The 23,187-nt window shown below is 42.3% G+C and overlaps 2 protein-coding genes across 4 annotated transcripts in view; one reads left to right on the top strand and one right to left on the bottom strand.

Moving 5' to 3' along the window:
* The window catches only part of osbpl8 (oxysterol binding protein-like 8), a 79,997-nt gene extending 61,805 nt beyond the window's left edge, over positions 1–18,192 (bottom strand). For 2 of the 3 annotated variants that reach the window (XM_035620930.2, XM_035620947.2), the window contains exon 1: positions 18,080–18,192. The gene's annotated coding sequence lies outside the window, so the exon portion shown is untranslated. Of the gene's footprint in view, positions 1–8,086; positions 8,137–18,079 lie in introns of all 3 variants that reach the window. The other variant, XM_035620939.2, reaches the window with a different exon arrangement.
* A 91-nt stretch (positions 18,193–18,283) lies between these two features.
* Positions 18,284–23,187, top strand: part of zdhhc17 (zinc finger DHHC-type palmitoyltransferase 17) — a 37,983-nt gene continuing 33,079 nt past the window's right edge. The window contains exons 1-2 of the mRNA XM_035620982.2: positions 18,284–18,417; positions 21,750–21,901. Coding sequence (XP_035476875.1) covers positions 21,839–21,901 — 63 coding nt within the window. The 5' untranslated portion in view covers positions 18,284–18,417; positions 21,750–21,838. The remainder of the gene's footprint in view (positions 18,418–21,749; positions 21,902–23,187) is intronic.

Raw genomic sequence — 23,187 nt, 5'->3', positions numbered from 1 at the left:
GGGGCGCTGCTCTGGCCCGTCTTCCGCCGCAGCCTGTGACACCGGTTATCGATGAATTTTGCATCGGTTAGTTAACAGTCCGTTTTGATTAGCATCACTGCTGTTGGTTGTCTTCTGTCATCAACAACAAGTTACCTGTGGTTGGCCTGGCCGTGCGCCATCAGAAAACAGTCAGGCTCATGTAATATTAATTAGACAGGCCAAAAAGACTTGTTTCTTTGCAGAGCACCTGAGAAAAGAGCTATAAAACCATATTGAGATGTTTTTTGTAACTAAAACAACCGAATGTATCCTCTTAGAGATATCAAAACTTCAAATAAAGTACCAGAAAGGTGTACAATATGGGCCCTTTCAACCTTCCCAGTTCCCTGCATCCAACATGTTGACCACAAGAAAAGACTGTTCACTCACCGTGGAATATATCCGACATATTGAAACATGCCTTTGTTTCAAGATAATCAACCCTTATTCGCTTCATCTGTGATTGGTCATAATGTTTTGGCTCATCTGTGAATACGTCATAACCAAATCTGTTCGAAACTCAAACCTTGCAAAAGTGTACTTTAGTAAAAGAGCTAATCCAAACAGAATTCCCAGCGTGAGAGTGAAAATATCCATGCAACCCAAGCACAGAGTTTCTTTTTTGTACCAACTCAAGTAAATGGCTTTGGATATAGTGTTCGATTTGTGAAAGTAGTCTGTGGTGGAGAAAAAGGAGTATGTTTAGTCACCCTTTCTTTGATAAATAAAGGTTAAAAGTACATCATTTGATTTATCCATGCTTGACTTTACTCACTGCGCAGAGACCAGTAATTTGATCATGAGAAAGAGCAATCTCATCCAAAACAATCGGAGCCCTGAAACAGTGCCATGAATGCTTCACAGGGACAGGGAAAGCCTGTTTCAGGTTCAAAGCATGAAATCCACAGACCGGTGGTAAAAGACAATGGGGAATGAGGATTCAGGTGATTATAAAAAAATATGAGTAGGCTGAGAATTATATTGTATTGTACTATACTGTACATCACAGATAAATACAGTCCAATCAATGCTATTTGACACACTCAAAATCAGACCCATACAAAATCCTAAAACACTTCTTCAGGAAAATGCATTCCGTTGGCATTTATAAGGTACACCAAGGTAAATATGATGTCGCCGACAGTCATACAACAGCCCTTTAGGTTATCATGTTCAGTTTTCATTGGAACAAGATAGGTACTGATTCAACTGTGAGATCGTTTTGCGGGGGCAGTTTGTGGTGCTGTTTGACTGTATCCCATTATACAGAGGTGTTTCTGTTACTTAGCCTATTGATATGAATCGTTGCGAATCGGAGAACCTCTCTGAAACAGTTTGAACAAACTGAACATTATAATTGTCATGAAGGTATGATTTATTACAGGACTGTTGGATCATCCGACTGCATTCAATTTAAACTGAGGTACCCAAATAAGCTGTCAACTGGATCTATAATTCAATACAGTATCCGCAACAAATGTTTTTACACATGAGTATGTGTTATACTGAGCTCATTGGAGAAGTACCAAGAAGCTAATATAGGAAAGGTAGCAGGATGAAAGCAGTGAACAAATAGTGCCTAATATCAGACAGAGGACAGAGCCCCCCCTCCATCCTCAGTCATTCCACTAATGTAACACTCCAGTGCTCCAATGGCCTCTTGGCACCAGCCAACACACACACTTCATCTTGCCTCAACTCTCGTGGAGCCGTCACGCTGATGGCAGATGCTTTCCACTCTTTCTCAAACCCAGCTTTAGCAATCAGCCCATGACTCAGCCCGGATGAGGTGGGAAAACAACCGATACATCAAGACCTGCAACCCCTGGGCAATTTGTATGTGAAAGTTTGAGTGTGTTGTGGCAATGACAGGTGAATTTCCAACTGGAATCCATGAAATACACTGTATCATATCTCTGAGCCCATAGTAAGGTCTAAGCCGTTGATTTACATTATTGGTATTTTTGATGACACTCTTATCAAGAGAGTCTCTGTCAGTGCAACACCTGCTTCAGATTCCAGTACAACTTCTTTCAGGATGACCAAATTCACATTACATTAGAAGCTGCGCTATATTTTTGCAGCTGCCCATATAAAAATATGTTATCCTATTTTTAATAAAATATCTCAAGGACTACAAGAGGGATTAACATTAAATTTTGGACACTTTTATGTTACCCACAAGATGAAATCTAATCACCTTAGTGATCCATTCGATCGCTTTTACTCAGGTATTGCTTGCACGATTAATGAATGGCCTCAGCTGTATTTGTGTTAAGTGATAATTAGGAAATGATAACTAGCTGGCAACCACATAAAGACGGCTCAATGGTAACATTATACCTGCTACACATCAGTGTCAACATTGTCATTGAGTATAGTAGTTTGCTGATGTTTGTATTTAGCACAAAGTACCGCTGCACCCAACTTAACCAGCATAGCTGTAAATATAGTACCCATTTATTTTGTCCTTTTATTATATAATAACTATAGCACTTCATTAACAAAGGATATGCCAGTGACAGACACGCAAGCCGGTACATCACAATTGGTTTTGGTCGTACCGAAACAGTCTGACAGCTCTATGAATCATTGCCAAAGATAGAGGGCATACGCACAGGGAATCCTAAACTTGAGGCTTGGCAGTGGCCCCAAAACAAAGCCGGAAACACTGGCTTAAGGGTTTTTCCATGTGACAAAAAGATAGAAGGAAACCTCCTACCAATATTTCACTTAAAACTGACAAACCAACCGAATTATGCATGTTTTCAGAGGAAAGACTCACTGATTTATACTCTAGGGCAAGGGCAGAAATACAGGGTATGTGAATATGCGTCATTTGCTACATTATTGGATTTACATGTGAGCAAATAGAAGAGAGCACACTGTGCCAAGCAGCACATAAATCAGCAGAATAAGATTAGACTAATGGATACCAAACCACTTTTCAACATGTACTGCATATTTCTGGCAGGCTAAGTGGTGATTTTATGGGATGATACCAGTACGAGAAAGGCAAAAATATGTACGTTACATATTACAAAATCAATGGGGGAAAATAACCCCCCACTAAAAGATTATTGAAAGCTTATTTTTTTTACATTCTTGTTTTCTTCTTTTAAATATGCTATTTCCATAAACCTTATTATCAGTAGTTTGAATTTGAGTTGATTACCTTGCAGAGCAATTGGGGTCCAATTACATTCATAATTGTGGTCCATTTATGGTGACCAAATGCTATAATTATACTCATGATACAAATATAACAAAATATAATGAATGTAGACTAACTTAAATCACATTTTTTCTTTCCAAAAATACATAACAGAATTCAATAGGTTTTAAAAGCAAATCAGAAAATGTTGGTTTGATTGCTTGTCACTTTTGTTTTGTTTTTTATTTCAACCTGCTGCAGTGAATGCTGTGATTCTGTTTGGTATTTAGATTAACAGTGGGGCTCTCCTCAAGGGCAGGCAAGGACAGCAATCATTTCAGGATCCTAAGCTGATTGCAGTGATGGTTACAGTCTGCTCTCAAAGGGGGAGGCAGCTCTCCGACAGCCCGGGAGCAAGAGCTACAGTGGTACATCAGTGGTGAGTGGCTTGTAAATGATTACTTTTGGTTAAGCGATACACACACAGAGCTACAATGCAAGATCAGAGATAACATATCTCAACATATGAGATAATAACAGTGTCGCCTTCTGGTCACTGGCATTTTTCCCCACTTCAGTCATATGATTCAAAAACCAAACCACTGCAAAAAACAATATGTACTATTATTGTTTCATCTGAGAATTCAATCACCATTCCTTGAGGTGACAGCTGGTCACTGATGATACAAGGATAATGCCCACCAAGAATCTCTCACGGCAAAGGCTTTTTCTTTGAAAAGGAAAGCATGTGCTGCTAAAAATGTGTTTGCAACAGGCAGGAATGGTTTGTTGAGATGTTATGAGCTAAGAGCAGAGTTAAATTTAAATTAGGATAATGCAAACTATTTAAATAAATACACTATTATATACTGGGATTTGTCTGAATTTGGCCTTCAAAATTTTGTCGCCCATTCCCCCGAAAAACCTGTGTTTGCAGGCTGTCAACTTAATTGACACCCGTGTCAGCGGCTCAGACGCCAGAATTTGCTGCCTCGGGGCTAGGTTCCAACAAGACTCATTAGGATGACTGACGACTGCTGGGCTGTGAACTTGATAAACTATGGGGAAGAAGGGACAGACTAACCACATCCATGTATCCTGCATTAGGATCTATGGGGGAATACAATAACTAAGCAAGAGTCTAAAGGTAAATACTATTAGCACTGTGAGGCTGCACTTAGTGAAAATGATGCTGTCACCTAAATGCTCAAGTCAGCATGTTAACTTGCTTACAATGACAATACTACATGCTGATGTTCAGCTGGTTTTAAAGTTCAACATCCATCTTAGTTTAGCATGTTAACATTTGGCACTAAATTATATAATTATTATATCAACATCCACATGAACATATGACAGTAGTTGTTGAGACATTTCTGTCAGTTTACAGAACCACAGTGGTTAAGAGACCAAGAAACTGACCATCACTGCCATCCATACAGCCCAACCGCTAGTGTGGTGAAAAATATTTATACTAACAAAAAGAGAACCTTTTCATAGACGCAGAAGATATGTTACAATGATATGTTACACCCTCAAGCTAATGAGTATCCTAGAGTATCTGCAGCTTGAGGGAAGATGTTTGTACAGCCTGGAAGAGGAAGTCTTGATACTCCAGTGCCTCGCAAAAGCACCTATGATGACAGGTGTGCTCACTCAGACCCCACACAGCACCGGCACCGGGATGATAGTGCGTGACTTGATGCATGTGGAGATGACAGCTTGGGCCAGAGAGATGTTGAAGGACTGTTGGCACAAGCTTTGGTGGCATAGCCCGAGTTTTAGCCTGGTCCTGCTACTATTCTGAGGGTTAAACCCTGGGGAGGGTCTTCCTCACACGGTCAGAAGTCACATGCAGAACCTGATCATCTGGTCGTCCTCATCTCCTGCATTATTCAACTCCTCAAATTGTGCACCGGAGCTGTTAAACACATCTGGAAGGGAGGCATCACTGTCACAAGTCTACAGTGGGGCTTTGTAGTAAGTGATGGCCTGGGTGCTCTTCCACCAGCAGTGCGTCCCTGCGCTCAGCGAAGAGGCTGTTGATTTTCTGTATAATAATTCCATTCTTTCTCCGGACGCCACGTGACAGGTTAGTTCTTGCTGCTTTCAGGGCTGCATTTTCTCCACGTCTGACTGCAGCATCTCAGATCCTCTTATCCAAACCTTTGCTGTCAGCCACGGCTTCTGGTTTGCCCTTGAGTAGACAGTTTTAGTGACTGTAACATCAACAATATGCTTTCTGATGTCAGCTGTCACAGTCTCTATGTATTCTTTCAGATCATTGGGCTCCTCATAAGAAGCCAACTCTTTGAACATGAGTGCTTCACAGCAGTCCTCCAGGGTTACATCTCCGTCATCACGTCACCACTGAGAGCTCATAAAAAAGGACAGGTAGAATTGAGCCCTTTGGATATTTCAACATGTCAGCATTGGCATTAATGTATGGCAATATGCACCGATAAAAATTTTTTTTAAACTGTACATTTATGTTTACATTTAAAAAATGGTTTATTTCCTTAATTCAAGTTCTATATATTTGGTTGTATTTGTGCTTTTTTATTTTAAGTTATTTATAATGAAGTTTATGGCTAAACTGTAAAATCACTACTTACTTCTTTTCAAATATATATATTGGCGTTGTGCGTGTGTGTGTGTTTCTCTCTATGGATAAAAAAAATAAATAAAAGTCATGAGAAGGGGGACAGGTGAATATAAAGTTGCTTGGTCCACCGTAATCTACTGCCTGTCCCAGTTTGGTGCTGTGCTCTGGAGGGGACATCTTTAAACAGAATTAATCCATGTAGGTCAGCGAGTGAGGAATATTAATCAACCACGACGGAAGTAGAGGATTGCCTCGCTAGACCATAGAGAATCCAGCACTGTTCTACCAGAGTAATAATCACTTTTCACCCCCGTGACAAGGACAGAAGTGTATAAATGTCAGTGACAATGCAGCGAAAACTGATGCTGTACATGTAGGAAAATAGAGATTCAAATACAAAAGGTAGCATCTACTTTCAGTGTAAGGACACATGAAAAGAACATATCACTACGCAACATTCTGTGGTTTAGAAAAATAAGGCTTTTGAATTGCCGATTGTACATCTTCATATTTAAATATTAAAGCGCCGCCATTCCTGTTCCTAGTTTTGTGCATGATGTCTGTACATGCTGTACCTGTCCCTGTATTGTATTGTGATATTCATAAGAACTGATCAGGAAGCAAACCCGTGTTTCTGCGTAATTGTTTTCAAAATGTTCTAGTTTCTGTCCGCCAAGACTTTAACGCAACCACGGAATTATCAAACTAAAATGGGGCAAGGGGGTGTTTTTCTTAAGTTCTCCATTTTGGGGGCTCAAAAACTTGATTAGTGTAGACGCAAGACATAAACATAGCAAAACTAAAACCTGTTAGTGTAAATATAGTATAACATGTAGCCTGCAAATGTACACAGATATCACTGGCCTTCACATGAGATTGGTTGACATTGAGAATAAAACAGAATATCACCAGACATTAAAATGTTTTATTTTGCCCTCCCTGATATTACCTGTTTCTAGTTCATTTTACTACAGCGCATGTCACGACAGCATCTGCTGCCACACATCCTGCCACAATTTGATCATCAGCTGATATCAATCCAGTGACATATCTTCAGTAATATCTCATGTGCCACATTAACTCCATTAAAGCCGGTTTCCATGACTTTGCCACAACATAACATGTGGCAAACCAGTGCTCAACTAGTTATCGTATAAAACAAACCAGATTCTGGATTATATAATTAGTCTCATTATTGCCTCCCCATATTGACACAGTGCTCTTGTAGGGTTTTAATATTATCTTGACTCCCAAGTGAATCTTTTCTTTTAATAATATCTCTCCTGAATGCATGTGAAGCACCACCAGCAAAAAAACAGTTTTTCGCTTTCAAATTCCACAAGGTGACTCAGCGCTCATTGGCATCCGTTTATCTGATCCGTCGGGGTTGATGTGTGGAGGGGAATGCTGATGACGAAGAGGAGGCTGAGAAGGTCTGAACTTTGATGTCAAGGAGACTATGGTGACCCCAGATCATTGAACATCCTTGAAGGAGAAACACTGCAGCTCCTTGGATTTTATAACTGACTGTTGGCTCATGACGGACAGCACAAAACCATCACTGCCACAGAGACTGAGAGGAAAAACAAAGAGACGACAGAGCTCAAGCTCCACCACAGAGCCGCACACTGAAAATGTGTGTGACGCACACAGCCTGACATGAAATATATGTCTGTTTGTGTGTGTGTGTGTGTGTGTGTGTGTGTGTGTGTGTGTGTGTGTGTGTGTGTGTGTGTGTGTGTGTGTGTGTGTGTGTGTGTGATACCTCTTACATAACAGAATAGGGGGAAGAGATGTAAAGGTGCAACCGTTCATATTGTACATTTTGAAGAGTTTGCAATCATCATAAGGAAGTAAATAGCACAAAGGTCACAGCAGTAGGCGGTATTCCCATGACCTGAGAATGACCTTTAAAGAAAATGGCACGTGGGGGGAAAAAAAATGTGGCGCTGGAAGACAAGCTCAGAGACATCCCGTAGACATGAGCGGTGCTGTCAGCCTGAGATTTCTACAACTATCTGCAGTTTAACACCAGACACAGTCTGAACGGCTGGCCAGGCATCCACACACACAATCAGCCTGTTGTGTGATGTGGCCTCAATTTATTAGCTTCTGTTACCCTAACGGAGCTTTTTTCCTACACACATACAAACCGCGAACACACCGAAAAGAAGCCACAAAAGTGACATCATTACACAAAGGATCATAAACAGATTACGTCTGACAAGATCAAGAGAATTTAAACTGAAACACAGCAGCATGCATGTGTGGAGGACAACAAGGAGGTGGGTGAATGAAGGACCTACCTCGTGCAGCTCAGGCAGCAGCAAGCACCATTACATTCACAACACAGCCTCTGAGAGAGGAAGAGAGAAAGGAAGAGAGAGAGAGAGAGAGAGAGACATGGAGATGACATCACTATATTTCTCTCCCTCCTCCTATGAAATGAAAGCTGGTGCTGCGAGGCTGTCGATGTCAGTGGTGGAGCAGCAGCGAGAGCTGGCTCACTGAGTGTAACGACAAGACTGTGCTCTCCATATAAGCCTACCCTCCGACTCAACACTGATGGGACCTCTATTTATTAGTGTCTATACCTGCAGGAGGTAGAACATACCTCTCAGTGAAATCGGTTGTTTCATTAAGCTTTTAAAAAGCTTCTGTTTGTACGTTTTCTCTAACAAATCCCATATACATGAGCTGTGTCCCAATTAAGGGGCCGCCTCCTTCAAAGACTACATTTGAAGATTTGATCGCTACTTGGTTGTCCCATTTCGAAGGCTCCTTCAAACATGGTTGACAAATGCGTCCTTCCGATACGGCCTTCTCAGCCAAACCTATCCCGGGAATTATTGGCGTGCCGGTGCCGAACTTTCTCGTTCTGTGGGCAACTGCGGCACCGTTGCTATAGGTGATGGCGATAAGGGCAGAACACACTGATGACGTGTAAATAGTAAATCCGCTTTAGACCAGACTTCGTTCTGGTTTTGCCTTCCCAGTCTACGTGGCCGACAAAAGTAGGTGGCCATCATTGGCCCCGTAGATCATGTCCTCTGAAGGTCCCTAATTGGGACACAGCTAATGATTACAGTACTTGTGCTCCGGCCCAGCTTTTCCCTTTTATTTCTTTTATTGGTAATGCCCACGTTTATCATAAAACTCAAGCTAGTAAAATACCAGTAAGTCAGAATAAATGAAAAAGTCTTATCCGATGATGAGATGAGAATTGACCGACTAGGTGGAGAATTTTCTGTCAAAGCGAAAAGCAAAATCATCCATTTTGGCTGTTTGGCAAAATTTTAGATTTAACCTTCAAACTTCGTCTAAGGAAGGTGGCAGCATCTAGAGGTAACGCTTCTGATACACAGACACACACACACACACACCAGACACCACTAGAGAAAGACTGCCGGCAGCCAATTTTAATGATAAAGACAAAAATAATTGCTCTGCAGACGCTGAGCCAACACACGTCTTTTCTCTTGAAATGTCCGGTGTAATTGGTAACACTGGAGTTGCGTGAAGAGTATTACCCAGTGGAAAAAGCTTCACACCCGAAGATGAAGAATTTGTATGGGGTCAGGCTACATCTTACAATTAACCAAGCCAATGTTTTGTTTCTTAACCAGTCTGCAAAATGTCCACAAGGAGGCTGCACATCCTAAACTCAAAGGTGACACACCCTTGTGTCTCATAACATCAAAATGAATTCTCCTTATCTTTTCGCTAATGTCATATTTCTACACAAACCTTCCACGTTGATCAGGTGCACAGCATGGCCATAGTGTACAGTTAATTCCTGTTCTGACCCTGTCCCAGCAGCTCCTGGTAATTCTTACAAATAGCACTTGAAGCTTTATTCCTTTGTGGCAACACAAGAATGACAAGAATTCTGTCGGAGTGGGGTGGACAAGAGGAAACGTAACGATGCATTTGTTTTAGATTTTAAGATGAAAAGCATGAGCTGTCTTTTCCTCAAGCAGTCTGTTCGCTCGACTAACCATGCCTCTGCAATTTAAGTTTGTGTGTGTATTTTTGTGTGTGTGTGTGTGTGTGTGTGTGTGTGTGTGTAATATACTGTGTTGTGTGCTGTACAAAGCTGCAGAAAGAACATGCGGTTGCATCCAGCCCCCAGCTGCGAATTTACTCCCGAGGCACAAACAGGCTGATGGGAGCTGACGTTGGTGTGTTAAAGGATTCTACACTGCACACTATATCCAAACCCCAAACAATTACAATACATGCGTAATGTATGTATATATACACACACACATACACAAGCACACACCATATCATAGCAATGTATAGCCAAGGGCGATTGGATAAAGACAACATTTAATCAAACCTATCCAAACAACCTCACAGCATTCTGTGTGCATGAGGTATTCTTAGCAAATGCAGCCCTCCACCATCTCTGCCACTGGCTGACAAGAGATTTTGCAATGACTTGCCATAATTCAGCCTGAACACCTCCATGACCTAAAACCTTATCTGGTTTGTGAGTTGTTCTCATGAATGGCTGAACAGTCTGGTTTCGACAATTCAATACATCTATTCCGGTTCGTTTCTGTACAAAGTTACATTAAGCAAATTCCTGAAACATAACATGGTGTCTTTAGAAACTCCTAAATCTTAAAAACATCAATTGACCAATGGAAAAGCAATCTCCTCAATATAGTCTGAAAAAAAAGACAACAATTCTATCTCACTCTCTTCTATTATCTCTCCACAGATAGTTGCATCCTGTTGGAATCAATCACACAGTTGCTTGGAGCTTTAATTCAGTACGAAGCATCAGCCTGGACCGGAAAGTAATCAACATCTACACTGACAATCAATCAATTGTGTCATCTTCTGAGGAATTACCCTCAAATTTGGTTGCAGCTTCTCAAACGTGTATGTTCGCTGGTTTCCTTAATCTTCTGTTGAAGTAAAGTGAGTATCGTTTGGTCTTGAGCTGTTGGTCGGAAAAAACAAGACATTTGCAGAAATCCTTAGGGGCTGGGAAATGGAGAAACAATTAACAGATTCATAGTTGGGTTCTTTCAGCTTTTGTTTGTTCAGCGTCAAAATTCAACCATCTCCCTCACCACATTCCCAAGATCTGACAAAATGCTGCCAGCAAATGATCTTCTGAATGCTCGTGACCTTCTGAAAAGTGAACAAGTCACAGCCGTGAGGAGATTACACCACTGCACTGAGAAGTCCTCTTGAAGGGGATTAATGAGAATGAAAACTGTTTAAAGCAATGTGTAGAGTCAATTTTGCAGCCATTGTGGCACACACTTACTACAGGTTCTGCTAGAGGTTAAAGTGAAAGGGAGGTAAGGGCACAGCCCAAAGGCTCGATTCTCCAACAATACCTCAGAGTTAAAATCAAACAAAGACACCTGTCACTCCGCAAAGAACTGCAGTTATCAGCCCGAATCCTCTTCCAAGAGACTCGTTCTAGCCTGCTCAGCCTGATCGGAAGGTGGAGAGAGGGGCCCACAGAGATAACTTATCTACACAGTGATAAAACAGAGACCAAAGGGATTTCCAGATAACAATTAAATGTTGAAAAGAGAGAGAGAGATAAGAAAAACTTATGAAAACAGTAACAATTCAAAAGAAAAGTTTTCTAGATTCATGTTCAGCCATGAGATGCACACTAATAAAAACATGACAAAAGCTAAAAACTTTTACAGGCTTGTTGGGAACAATACTTATCTGGTATGGTGTGAAACTGCCTCTTTCCTGAACATGACACTCTCCTCTGAGAATGAGCAAGAGAAAAGCAGCTATAGAGCAGGCTCATAAAAAAAAAGCAATGAATAGTGCAGTGTAATATTATTGCTTTAACATGACGCCACAACCACCATCTTTCTTTGATTCACCACCTGTATTCTAATTAAAAGGTGATTAAGATTAAAAACGGAAAATGGTCCGGACTTTTGCTATTACCATTTGTTAAAGGGGACAATTCTCACACTTTTCAATGCCTCGGCTAAATCCACATTAATATGTTTTGATGTTTAAAAAACGATGATTCTAGTTGTCCCTGAAAACTATGTCTGGATTAAAACATTATTTAATCTTAATTATATTCATTAACAGTTTCTATTAGGACAATTTCAAACTTCAAATCAAGTATTATGCCAGTGCCTTTACAACATTTTGATACAATTTGTAGTCCCGGCATTTGCCATATAGTCATTTAATAAATCTCAAGTGCAACAATCGATACACCACCCACCCCAACCCTGCTCTTACTTTTTAACACTGCTGCATTTCGTGCATTTTCAGGTGTGTTAGTATGGATGGCGATTATTTCTGATACGGAGCTTAATCGCTTATCTGGAAAGAGATTGTTTTTGTTTTAAAATGCTGTTTTAAGACTAAAGTGTATTATTATGGATATAGCCTAAGTTCTGAGGGCCGTCTGACATGCATAATAGTCACAACCAGTTTTAAAATAGAGGGAGACAGAAGACAAGCTGTGAGAAAAAAATGGGAATGCAACTTCACGCTGGGAATGTAACTACAACATCAAGAGCACTGGGAACCAACGAATTGTTCAAAAACTGAAATAGCTGGTCCTGCACTTGAACTAACATCCCTAAGAAATCATTTCACGGTTTGTATATTGTACTGTATGTATATTGTCTTGGATCCTGCAGGAACGTATTTGCTGCCACTACAAATAAAATAAAAACCTTTGCCCAAGGCACCTAGGTAGAGTAATACAGAAAAAGACAAGGTACAGCCGAGACATATTTTGCTGACGCCTTCAGAAAGCTGCACCGGTGGATTGCGGTCATTCAACTTCAATGTGTCACGTAAAAAAACGCGGTTCGCTGGTTACCATCCGAGTCACCTGTCAAATGTTTTCAGCAGGATGTTTGCTTTTTTCCTCCTGCGGATCTTCTGTGGCTCAGCTGGATTGTCCCTCAGTATAATTCTACAGTAGGTTTGGTCAAGGTGTGGATTCAATTTACAGTCCCTCACTATGTGCTGAGCCCAGCTTCATTTCAGTCTGGCGTTCATCAGTCATCTCCCGAGTTCAGACACCATGGATTTTTGTGAGGTGGACTGGAGGTCTTCTGTCTGGAGGCTGGTTACGACAGTTAAGCAGCGAAGCAAGTTTCCTCTGCGAGTGCAAGGACTCTTATGGAGTAAGACTTGCTTTATCGCTTGTGGATAGCAAAGACGACAGACGTCCAATAATCATTAATCCAAAGAGCAAAGGAGCAGACACTTTTGCAGGGATCATTAGCATCATTCTACTTGTCAGGGTCTTTCACATTTTTTTTTTTTTTTACATATGTCGGCCACCCCTGATATTGGTATCAGCATTGGCCACTAGAAATCCATATCGGCCGGGCTCTAGTAAGAATGTTCCGGATAATTTTAAGTCAACAACATACAACATGTGGTGCAATTGGTCTGGTTTTCCAAAAGGTTTTGCAAAGTCACACTAAACTAAACTTGTGACAGCAAATCCTATTGTATACTGGCATTGACAGACAGCAATCATTTGGCTGTTGCCTGCTCAAATAGGAAAAGTTAATTTTAGGTCTCACCTGGCCACTATTACCAGGACATCAGAGTATCCAGCGTTTTTTTTAGAGGAGGCAGCCCACCTGTGTAGCTTTGAAACACGCAGATCTTCCTGTGATGCAGGAAGAAGCAGCAGCACATGTGGGCAGTAATATAATAGGGTTCCCCGGCCACCGAAGCAAGGCTCTCGGGGGCCTGCCGAGGGTGGACGCTGAAGTTAATAGACTGAGACATTCATAAAAGGCCCTGACGCGCCCACGCTCCTTTATCAAATAAGCAAATCCAGCTCAGCAGTGTGCCGGGTTGCTCGGCTGACACAAGAAACTGCGCTTAATCAAACCCCGTCATCGCTGGAGACAGGTGCAAATTAAAGGCATGTTTGTTCCGTTTTGTTTGATGTAGCCAAGGGGCAGACGGCAGGCGAGCTCCTCAGAACAATGAAGGTGGAGACCATTAAACTTTGGAATCGTTGGGATAAAAGCGTCTGCTTTCACTGGGACCAAAACAGTGGGACCAAATGTAACATGATTTGAGTGCCACTGCTGGATAAAATCAAACTCTGGCAGGAAGTGAGAGTCGACTTTGTCACTTTGAGCACATGCGCAATGTCAGAGCAAATGGGTCCGATCAGCCAAACCACAGCCAGTGGCCTGTCCGGGTGTACTTGCTGGGAAGGTGAGCCCGCCCTGATGCACCGGCCTTGGCATTTCAATAACTTCATGAGCAACACAGCGTTTGTTATGGCTCCTGTTGTGTTTCAGTCTGGAGGGCGAGAAAGGGAGAGAGAGGGACTTGTAACTCGCTGGCTTGTGGGCGTTGTTTCATTGTTTCATAATGATGCTGCTGTGAAGCCCTTCAAGGAATGGAACTATCAGTGCCAACTGAAGTGAATGACATTGATTATCTCATTGGAATGGTATCCGTAAAGGGATATATTATTGTTGTTTTTATCATAATTATTATAGAATTTATAGAATATGTCTTATTATTATTATTATTATTATTATAAGTAGTAGTAGTATTGAAGTTGATGTGTTGGAAGATGGAAAAACTGGCAAGGATCATAAGTGACTTTAACAAGAGCCAAATTGTTATGTTTCTACTGTGCAGAGGTTTGAATTAAATGGTATGAACAATTCATATCGCAATTTTAGTGACCAATATTTCAACACACTGTTGAATTCATGGATTTCACAAACCAAAACAGGCTTCATGACGGAACAGACGCAACCCGTGTGCAGTTTCCAGTGAATTTTATTGTGCAGACAAGTTGCTGCGAGTCACACTCATGTACTCCTGATGGCAGGAATCCATCTTTGTGTAACTGAGTGATTCATTTTCCACTGAAAAAAAGAAGAAGAAAAAAAGAAAACCTTTTAGGTTAGTTCCTTAAAATTTGCAACAATCGACATTTTCAAATACTTCAAATATCTTCGCGAACAAGACGAAAAGCAACATACAAATATTGACCATAGTGGTTCCATTTCAGCTCATCAATAGTAGCATGTTTTGCATCTAAATAGAGATCTGTGGGAGGCTCAGGCAACAACTAAGTGCACAATCTTTGTGTCATGAAAGGAAACTGATGTTGTATACTGAAACTATGGGATAGTGAAAACAACCCCTCAATAGATCTATTTTTTTTCACAGCAGGAGTCATATGGAGATTCTATGATAAACAAGGTGTTTTTGACGAAAAAAGCTTTCATGCTCTGCAAACCATAACTGAAGGAATAAGATATATCATCTGATATCTCAAGCATGTGCAAACATACACAACAATGAAAGGGCTAAAGAAAGCTACAGCGCTGTGGTCACGAGACCACACCCTTCAGCTCTGTGAGAACAAGCGTCGAGGCTAATGTGGACATGTAGCATTCCAGTCCCATATTTGGGATTTTACATACACACCTAATTTACCTAATGCATGGTAGGAGAGAATTGTTTCACCATGCTCAAAACCTTTTCTGCAGACACCGGCCTTGGTCATTGGCTAATGCACAAAGAAACCGCCTCTCTTCTCCCACGAGTTAGTGCTCTCGCCCGGCAGTTTGCATAATTAATCTGCCTCATTAATACAACTGTGTGCATCTCAAGGTAAATGGTTCCACTAATGCTCTCGTACTTTTCATGGCCCTTGGTCTCCATAAATGCTTTCAGACATGTAGCAATAACTGTAAATTATACATTTACCTGTATAATAAGGTGTCAAATTGGTAATTAAAGCAAAGTGGCTTTGAAGTGAGCCATTTGTGCACCAGAATCTGGTCTTAACCACAGAATGACATATTTGTGATACACGCCGAGCAGAGACAAGGTGTCATGACACCCCCCCACTGCAATTTTTTTAACCTACTGCATTTTAACCTACTGAGTGCAAACTTTCACTTTACACAATAAGGCAGGTTAGAGCTTAAATGGTTAGTCAACTAATACATTTTTACGATTTGTGACAATCCATCAACTGTTTCAATTAGAGCTGCAACAGTTAATTGATCAGTAATCAATTACTTAATTAATCGCCAGACAACTTTTCAAACTTTCCTCTGTAGCGATTCAAAGTTGTTATTGCAACACAGCGACCGCTAATCAGCCTGGCTCCACTCCAGAGCAAGATACAACCCTCCATCCATCCATCCATCCACTATACTGCCTCACCCTTTAAGGGTCGCGGGGGGTTGAACCAATCCCAGCTAAGAAACAACATTCTCAGTGCTATGAAGGCAGAGTAGAAACGCCAGTTGTGTTAAAACGTGGGCAGGTTGTGTTACTTACCGATAGTATGAAATATTGGCTCTTACGTCACCTCAGTGTTTTAATCGCTCTCTGTCTTCATCTACCGTTGCCTCCTGCCAACAACGAGGCTCTTCTCCTTTTACCGGCTAGAGTTTCCTCAGTAACTCTGCCGTTTCCACTACCCGGGGGAACACAGAGGCGCTGACAGCACTGCACGGTGAAAGCCAGGCTTATTATGGGGAAACCAATCTAAATGCAGATGCTGTCTTTACTCATTCGCCCTTACATTGTCAAATCAACATCAAAAAAATGTTCTATCCTTGTAAGAGGCACCCTGGGTACAATGAAGAGTTTTATGGCAATAATTGATTACTTGAGAAAATAATTGTCAGATGGATTGATAATGAAAATAATTCAATGTGGCCTTTGCCTGTCGGCATTGATAGAATTCTGATGCACCCGAATAGATTCAGAATTCAAATTCAAGACTAAGCGCGTCCATCCACAAGAGTAGTGCGCTGTCATTGGAGACGGGCTGAGTGGAAACTCCATTTGCCTGACAAATGAGAATGGCGGCCACCTGGTCGTGACCCTGCCTGGATTGAGCGAAATCAACCTTAACCAAAGTTTGTCATGGAAAGTCTGGGATTTACCCTTTATGTATATGCAAATACCCGAGAGGGCCGGAAAACGTGAAAGTACGGCGTGTGACTGGCAGAAGCCGATTCGGCCCCAGGTACACAGAAAACATGCATACTGGTGGGGTGTTGTCATCAAAGCAGCAAATGCTCGTGGTTTTGCTGTTTATGCCAGGAGACAAGACTTGCAGTTGTTGCTTCCGATCCATATTTCATGCTTCTCACAACACCCATGGTGTGCAGGGGGTGAAAAAGAACGGACATCCAAGGCCTTAAAAGTGTTAAAACTACCAAACCTAACACCTAACCTTAACACTCAGCAGAGGAGAAAGTTACATAAAATAACAGGAGGACACACCATGACAGGCTGATTGATACCAGATATCCGGTAACAGGCCAGGAGCCACCGGATGCATCGGTTGGTCTGACACAATTAGGAACAAGTCTTAAAGCCGGTCGGGCTCCTGTTGCTGCTCTGGGCTCCTTGTCAGGTGAAAGTGGTAACAGAGCACCAGGGCTTGGAGAGGAGGGGGGTGGGAGAGCAGACATGCAACCCCTGCAGCAGGATCATGGAGCAGAACTATTGTCAGCACCTTTCCTGAAGAACAACAAAGCCGAAATGGCCATCGAAGCACGCCAGGTCACACTGTGGTTGGAGGAAATTTTGAAATGGTACAGTCACCACTTGGGGCCCTGGCCGGTGTGGTGCCAAAAGGTGATCGCCCGCCAGAAACGGATTTTTATCTGGATCCAACTTTCATACCGGCCACAAACACATACACACCGTTACGTCCGCAGTCTTTGTGAGACGTTAACGTCTCGGGGTTTGCCGTTTCTATCGTAATCAGGCATGGTTTGTATGCATTTGTATGTCTAATATTACAGTAATAATTCATAGTTATCACTGTAATTAACAAGATACCTATGGTAATGGGTTATGTATACAATAAATTGCAATTAGTCTTATGACTGCATATATTTACCTGCTCTCTCCTAGATTATAACCCATGCACCTTTAAATGGGCCACAATATCCCATAAAACACAGCATAATACCTGCTAAAAAAAAGGTACGGAAATCACTTTTTGGCGCCACACCGGCTGCATTAAAAGGCCAAACACCTTCGATTACATGCGGGACGGGTCGTCGAAAGGATGAGAGGGGGGGGGGGGGGGTCGCTGCAGAGTACGTGGACGGTGAGCACGCAGAGATGGAGACCCTGCCGCGTCGCTTAGCTTCCCGCTAACCCTTGGCTTGTTACGTCATAGTACGCGTCGCACTATGCTGCGGCGTCACGGCTGTCAAGTCGTCACACACACACACACACACACGTACGTACGCACACAGAGACACTGAGCAAACTCGTATTTTTGTGTTCGTGGCACTCACCTCTGCTTCGTTGTTGGGTGTGGGTGTGTGTGTGTGTGAGGGGGGGGGGGGGGGGGGGGCCTTCTTGCCGGTTGGGTTCTCTGACTTGGCTCGCGGAAGGAAAACACAAGGCTGTCCGCTCAGTGCTAACTGTTAGCCGACGCGACGTTGTGATGTTTTATCAGTGGGCAGTCAGTGCTTCAGCCCGTCGTGGCCGCCATGCCCCACCACCACCACCAGCAGCAGCAGCAGCAGCAGCAGCCCTCTCTCCGTTCAGCCGCGTCTTGTACGGTCCAAATGGTTCGCGTTCGGACGAGCACAGACGCCACGTCGCGAACGCCGGTGTTGCTTTTTCTGCTGTGAGTAAAAACCACCGATATATCCTGTTAGCCACTAGCCCGCCTGCGCAGCTCTGTCACGGGTCTGAGTGGGGGGGGGGGGGGGGGAAGGTCAAAGCGACAATAATACGCAGCATTTCCGTTTGCGAATTTCAAACTAAAAGCCATTGTTATTTTGTTGAAATATAAAAACTGATTTCCTTTATCACGATTGCTCTTGAATGTATCGAGTCTTGCATCTTAAATAATATATATATAAATGCATGATCGAATAATACACCTTTTCCCGGCTTTAAATTTGTTTCTACGCCTGTTTCCTTCTGTGTCAACACTCAAAATTGATCACCATTCAGATATTGATTTTAAATTTGCATAAGATATTTACCATTTTATTATAAGTAGTTTTATTAGTAGTAGTTGTGGCGGTGGTGATGGTGGTTGGAGGAGGAGGAGCAGGAGTTCTAATATTATGATAATTATAATAATAATTATTATTATTCGTGTATTCATTTTCTGCTTTGGGGCTTAATGCCCTTCATGCGCCACAGCTTGATTTCCCCTCATCTTAAAGTTGAACTATGTTCATGGAAAAACCCTTAATTTTAGTTTTAATGTTTTAAAATACAGGTCTTTTTATCATTTTGTCATTGTTTTGTTATTTATTATCTTACTACCTGGATATTGCTTCACACCGACTTCTGATATTGTTTGCTGCATTATGCTATTTTGTCACTGTTTATTAAAGTCCCACTGTTTATTGAACTGCTTTTTTTTAAATTACAGTTACAATTAATTAATGTTGTGCCTGATGTAGTGTAAAAAATAAAGATCAAGTCAAGTCAACTTTATTGTCTATTACTGCAATATGTTCCAGAAATACAGAGGAATTGAAAATCCGTTCATATGCTTATAAACAATTAGTCATTGTGGTAGCAGGAGTATTTTTTCTTTCCATGCCGATTTCCATTAAATTTTGGGACCAACGATCGATTCGGACTTTATTTTGAAGCTCAAACACTCAATACGCTGTTCCTGATTTCTGACAGTGCAACTTGACTAGACTTCCCCTCTCCTCTGTGCTCGGTGATCGTTTGATTTGCCTGGCTGCCCAGGACATCTCAACCGCCCGTCCACTTTCACTATAAACACTGCTGAATGCCTCAGATCGATAATGGAGACCATTTAGTTGTGCATGCCATGTCATAGAGTGTTGTGCATTATGATGACGCTATGAGTGGGTGCGATCAGGTTTTTCTATGTGTAAACTAATTTACGTCGTATATATCATTTAAATATTAATGTAATTATTAGTGTAGTCGAATATTTGTTATAATTATATCTACAGCATGCTTCTAAAATCATGGTTGTGAATTTACTCTAATGGGCCCTAGTGCTTGTGTGTGTGCGTGTGATTTCATAGGAGATGATAATATTGCAAGCTCACCGTCAAATCATAGGTTCATAAACTCAGGATTGCTAATGCACGCATGATTGGTAAAGCCTGACATCTAGTGGCTAAAATGTGTGCGAGAGGTGTGATATGGGGAACATCTAGAGACACAAATTAGGAACTGCAATTGACTTTGTTTTTCCATTGGGTGTTGTGAAATCTTATGTCTGCAGATTTCCACAGGACAATTTGATACTTGGCCACTGGAGAAACAAGCAGTGTGTTTGTTTTTAATGCACGAATAGCTCCTTGCATCCAAGACTAAAACCTGTTTTGTGGACCGTCTGTCTCCCCAGATATAATTTCCCCCGTCCAGATTTCTTTGGAGGGATTTGTTGTCCGACAATCATTCAAATCCTGTTTCTGACCTGATTTGTCGCTGCAGAAAACAGATAATGTTTTTTCCCCCAAAATATTAGTAAGCAACTGTTTCAGTCTAAGACTGAATCGGCAATAGGCGTTTATTACACACATGCAGGACATAGTACATGGTAAACTATGTGTACTATGCGTGTTGTATAAGCAAACATAGGATTCTCAGGTATATCAGCTGTGAATATGTTTACTAAATTCATACGGTTTGAGGGCCTTCCAAATAAAAAGAAAAGAAAACCAACAAAAAAATAATAAAGCATGCACAATGACTGAAGAATAATAAGTGGTGTTAGAAAGGGACTCAATCACTGGAATTAGAAATCAAATAAATTAAAACAAGCAGTTTTTTTCTATTTTATCTGCTGATGAAATCTTGTCCTTGTTCTATAAACAAAGCTTAATAAACCTTTGTGTATTTGAAGTGTGGTCAGGACCCAATGTAGAACGCAATTGCAAATTAACCTTATTACGCTGTTAATAACGTAGTAAGGGCTACATATTTCGAATATGGTGAGTTAACCCAAAAATGGTCTACAGGTGAACAAATAAATCATTTTGAATACATTCTGGTTGGGCTCAGACTTTTGCTCACAGAAGAATGGCCCCCGGAACAATTGATCATAAGGCCAAGCATCTTGTGAGTGTTGATACACAGAAACAAGCTAGGCGATCAATGCTTCTTTATGGTGAAGAGGACAAAAAAAACCTATAATAACAATAAATTCTCACACAGATATTAAGGTTACCAGGTATGTGGTCGTGCGAGAGCTGTCCCTGGCTTTGCAAATGTACACGATCCATGGTGATGAAGATGTGAGGTGGTTTGAGAGGAACTAAAACCATATTTGGTTGCTTTTGCTATTTTTTTTGTAGGGGTGTGGATCTGTGAGTCTGAACTGAAATTATTTTTTATTTTTTTTAATTGATGGCCATTTTTTCAGCAATTCTTTGATACTGTTTCTGTAACAGATGTAGCTTTGGTTAATGTGGCTGAGGTGAAGAGTCTGTCCTGAACCCTGCACCTGCCACATCCTGGCATCATCATCCTACAAACGTGCTAACACAGGGGCACACCTGGCCTCCCATCTTGCCTTCTCCGCTGTCGCCCAAGTACCCAGCAATACGCAGAATTAGTGTTGTCACTGGATGGTGTTATAGTCAACCTCCCTACGACACAGACTTGCGGCCAATGAGCAGTGGGACACGGCAGCTCTCATTTTGTTTTCCTTAATGTAAGAAGAAGAAAAAACATCATCACTTGTGTATTATGTAATTTTAATAAAATAATGGTTTCAAAGTTATGACACAAGAAGCTGAAGAAAGTCTGGGCAAGAGATCTGAGGCCACTCTGACATAAAAGCGTAGAGCCTTCATTTGCCATAGTAAATATTATATAAATTGTATTTGATATTATTTATCTTTTGCTGTACATTACTCCAACCCTCCACCAGATCATTTGGTTTGATCAAGTGACCTTCTGTGTGATGAGGCCTGCCCTTCATCTGTTTTTTTTGTTGTTTTTTTTCAGACAGCTCCTCTCTTCTCCCCTTCCCCTTGTTTGTTTCTACTACACCAGCCTCTGGTTACCCACAATGCTCTGCGGACATCACCACCAAGATGGCCGACGCTATGGAGGAATATGAGAAAGAAGCTGGCTGCGTCCCTATTCTCCATCCCGAGGTATGCCTCTCGGACCCCGCCGCCCGTCGCACGCACGCACACACACGCGAAACGCAGCACGCCCGAGCCCGAGTGTGCGAAGGGCGTCTGTGTGTTCGTTGCCGTGCGTTCTTTTTGAAAGGGGGGGGGGGCGACGACGGGGACGGCGACGACGACTCCGATACCTCCTGCAAAAACCACCGGTGGTGGGGGGTGGGGGGTGGCAGGCAGCTAACGATGCTAAAGCGGCAGCTAACGATGCTAAAGCGGCTAACGCTAGCCCCCCCCCCACCCCCCGCCTCCTGCTGCATAGCGAAGCTAGGAGCCCCGCTAGGCAGATGTTCGCCTTAACGTGAACGCCCGGCCCCGGTGGTCTTTTCCGCCGCGGTGAATCCGTGCGGCCGGTGCACGAGATTGTAGGCAGTGTGACGAAGTCTATACTTTGGGGGGGGGGGGGGGTTTCCGGTAACAGTCAACCCTTGCAGCCATCCGATGTTAGCTTTCTAGCTAGCCTGGCAATGCTGGCCGGGCTTAGCTGCGGCGATGTGAACCGGTGTCAAACGTGTGAGCGTGCGCTGAGCGTTGGTGTCCAGCCCCGCTTCATTAAGGCCACGCTGAGAGCCACGAATGTATACGCGACACAAACGCTCCCCCCTCTCTTGACAAGCACACTCAGTTTGTCTCATTGTGAAACCTGCTCGTCGGGGATTGTCGGTAGCGTCAGTCTGTCACTGTGTCGCGTAGCCTCCGCTGCTTTTTGATCCGTATGTCGCTGTCAATGTTCCCGACGTGTTCGAATTTAAACACACCGTGGGTCAGCGAGTCAACGGAACAGTTGCCCGAGTAACCCTATAAGAGAGCGTCTGCCCTTCATTTACCCAACGGTGGTTTCAGAAATTGCTGCTGAAAAAACGATTCGTCTCAACGGTGTTAGCGTTTGAAACACGAGCTAACCTGACCACTGCCTTCGCTTCTATGCTCTCCCCTTTGCTGTTGCCTCTTAAAGGCCCACGGCTCCATTCTTATTATTACTACTTCATCTCATGCGCTGAAGTTAACACAATCAAATGAGAATTGACAGGCCATAACTTAATAGCCTGGCTGTGTTTGTTATTAGCCTTTGCCTGCCTTGTAATCTATGAAAGAAGGGTTAGGATTATCAGACAGGTTATCGTCCTAATGAAATTGGTTTTTCGACGTTTGAAAGATGTACATTGCTTCACATAAATGACCAATACATATCCCAATCGGTAGCCCTGATGGACCTGTATCGGTGTACACGTGCACCGACATGCGTCATTCACGCT

The sequence above is a fragment of the Scophthalmus maximus genome, chromosome 12, assembly GCF_022379125.1.
Source record: "Scophthalmus maximus strain ysfricsl-2021 chromosome 12, ASM2237912v1, whole genome shotgun sequence".
NCBI lineage: Eukaryota > Metazoa > Chordata > Actinopteri > Pleuronectiformes > Scophthalmidae > Scophthalmus > Scophthalmus maximus.
The sequence above is the reverse complement of the archived record's forward strand: the minus strand, read 5'-3'. Positions and strand labels throughout refer to the sequence as shown.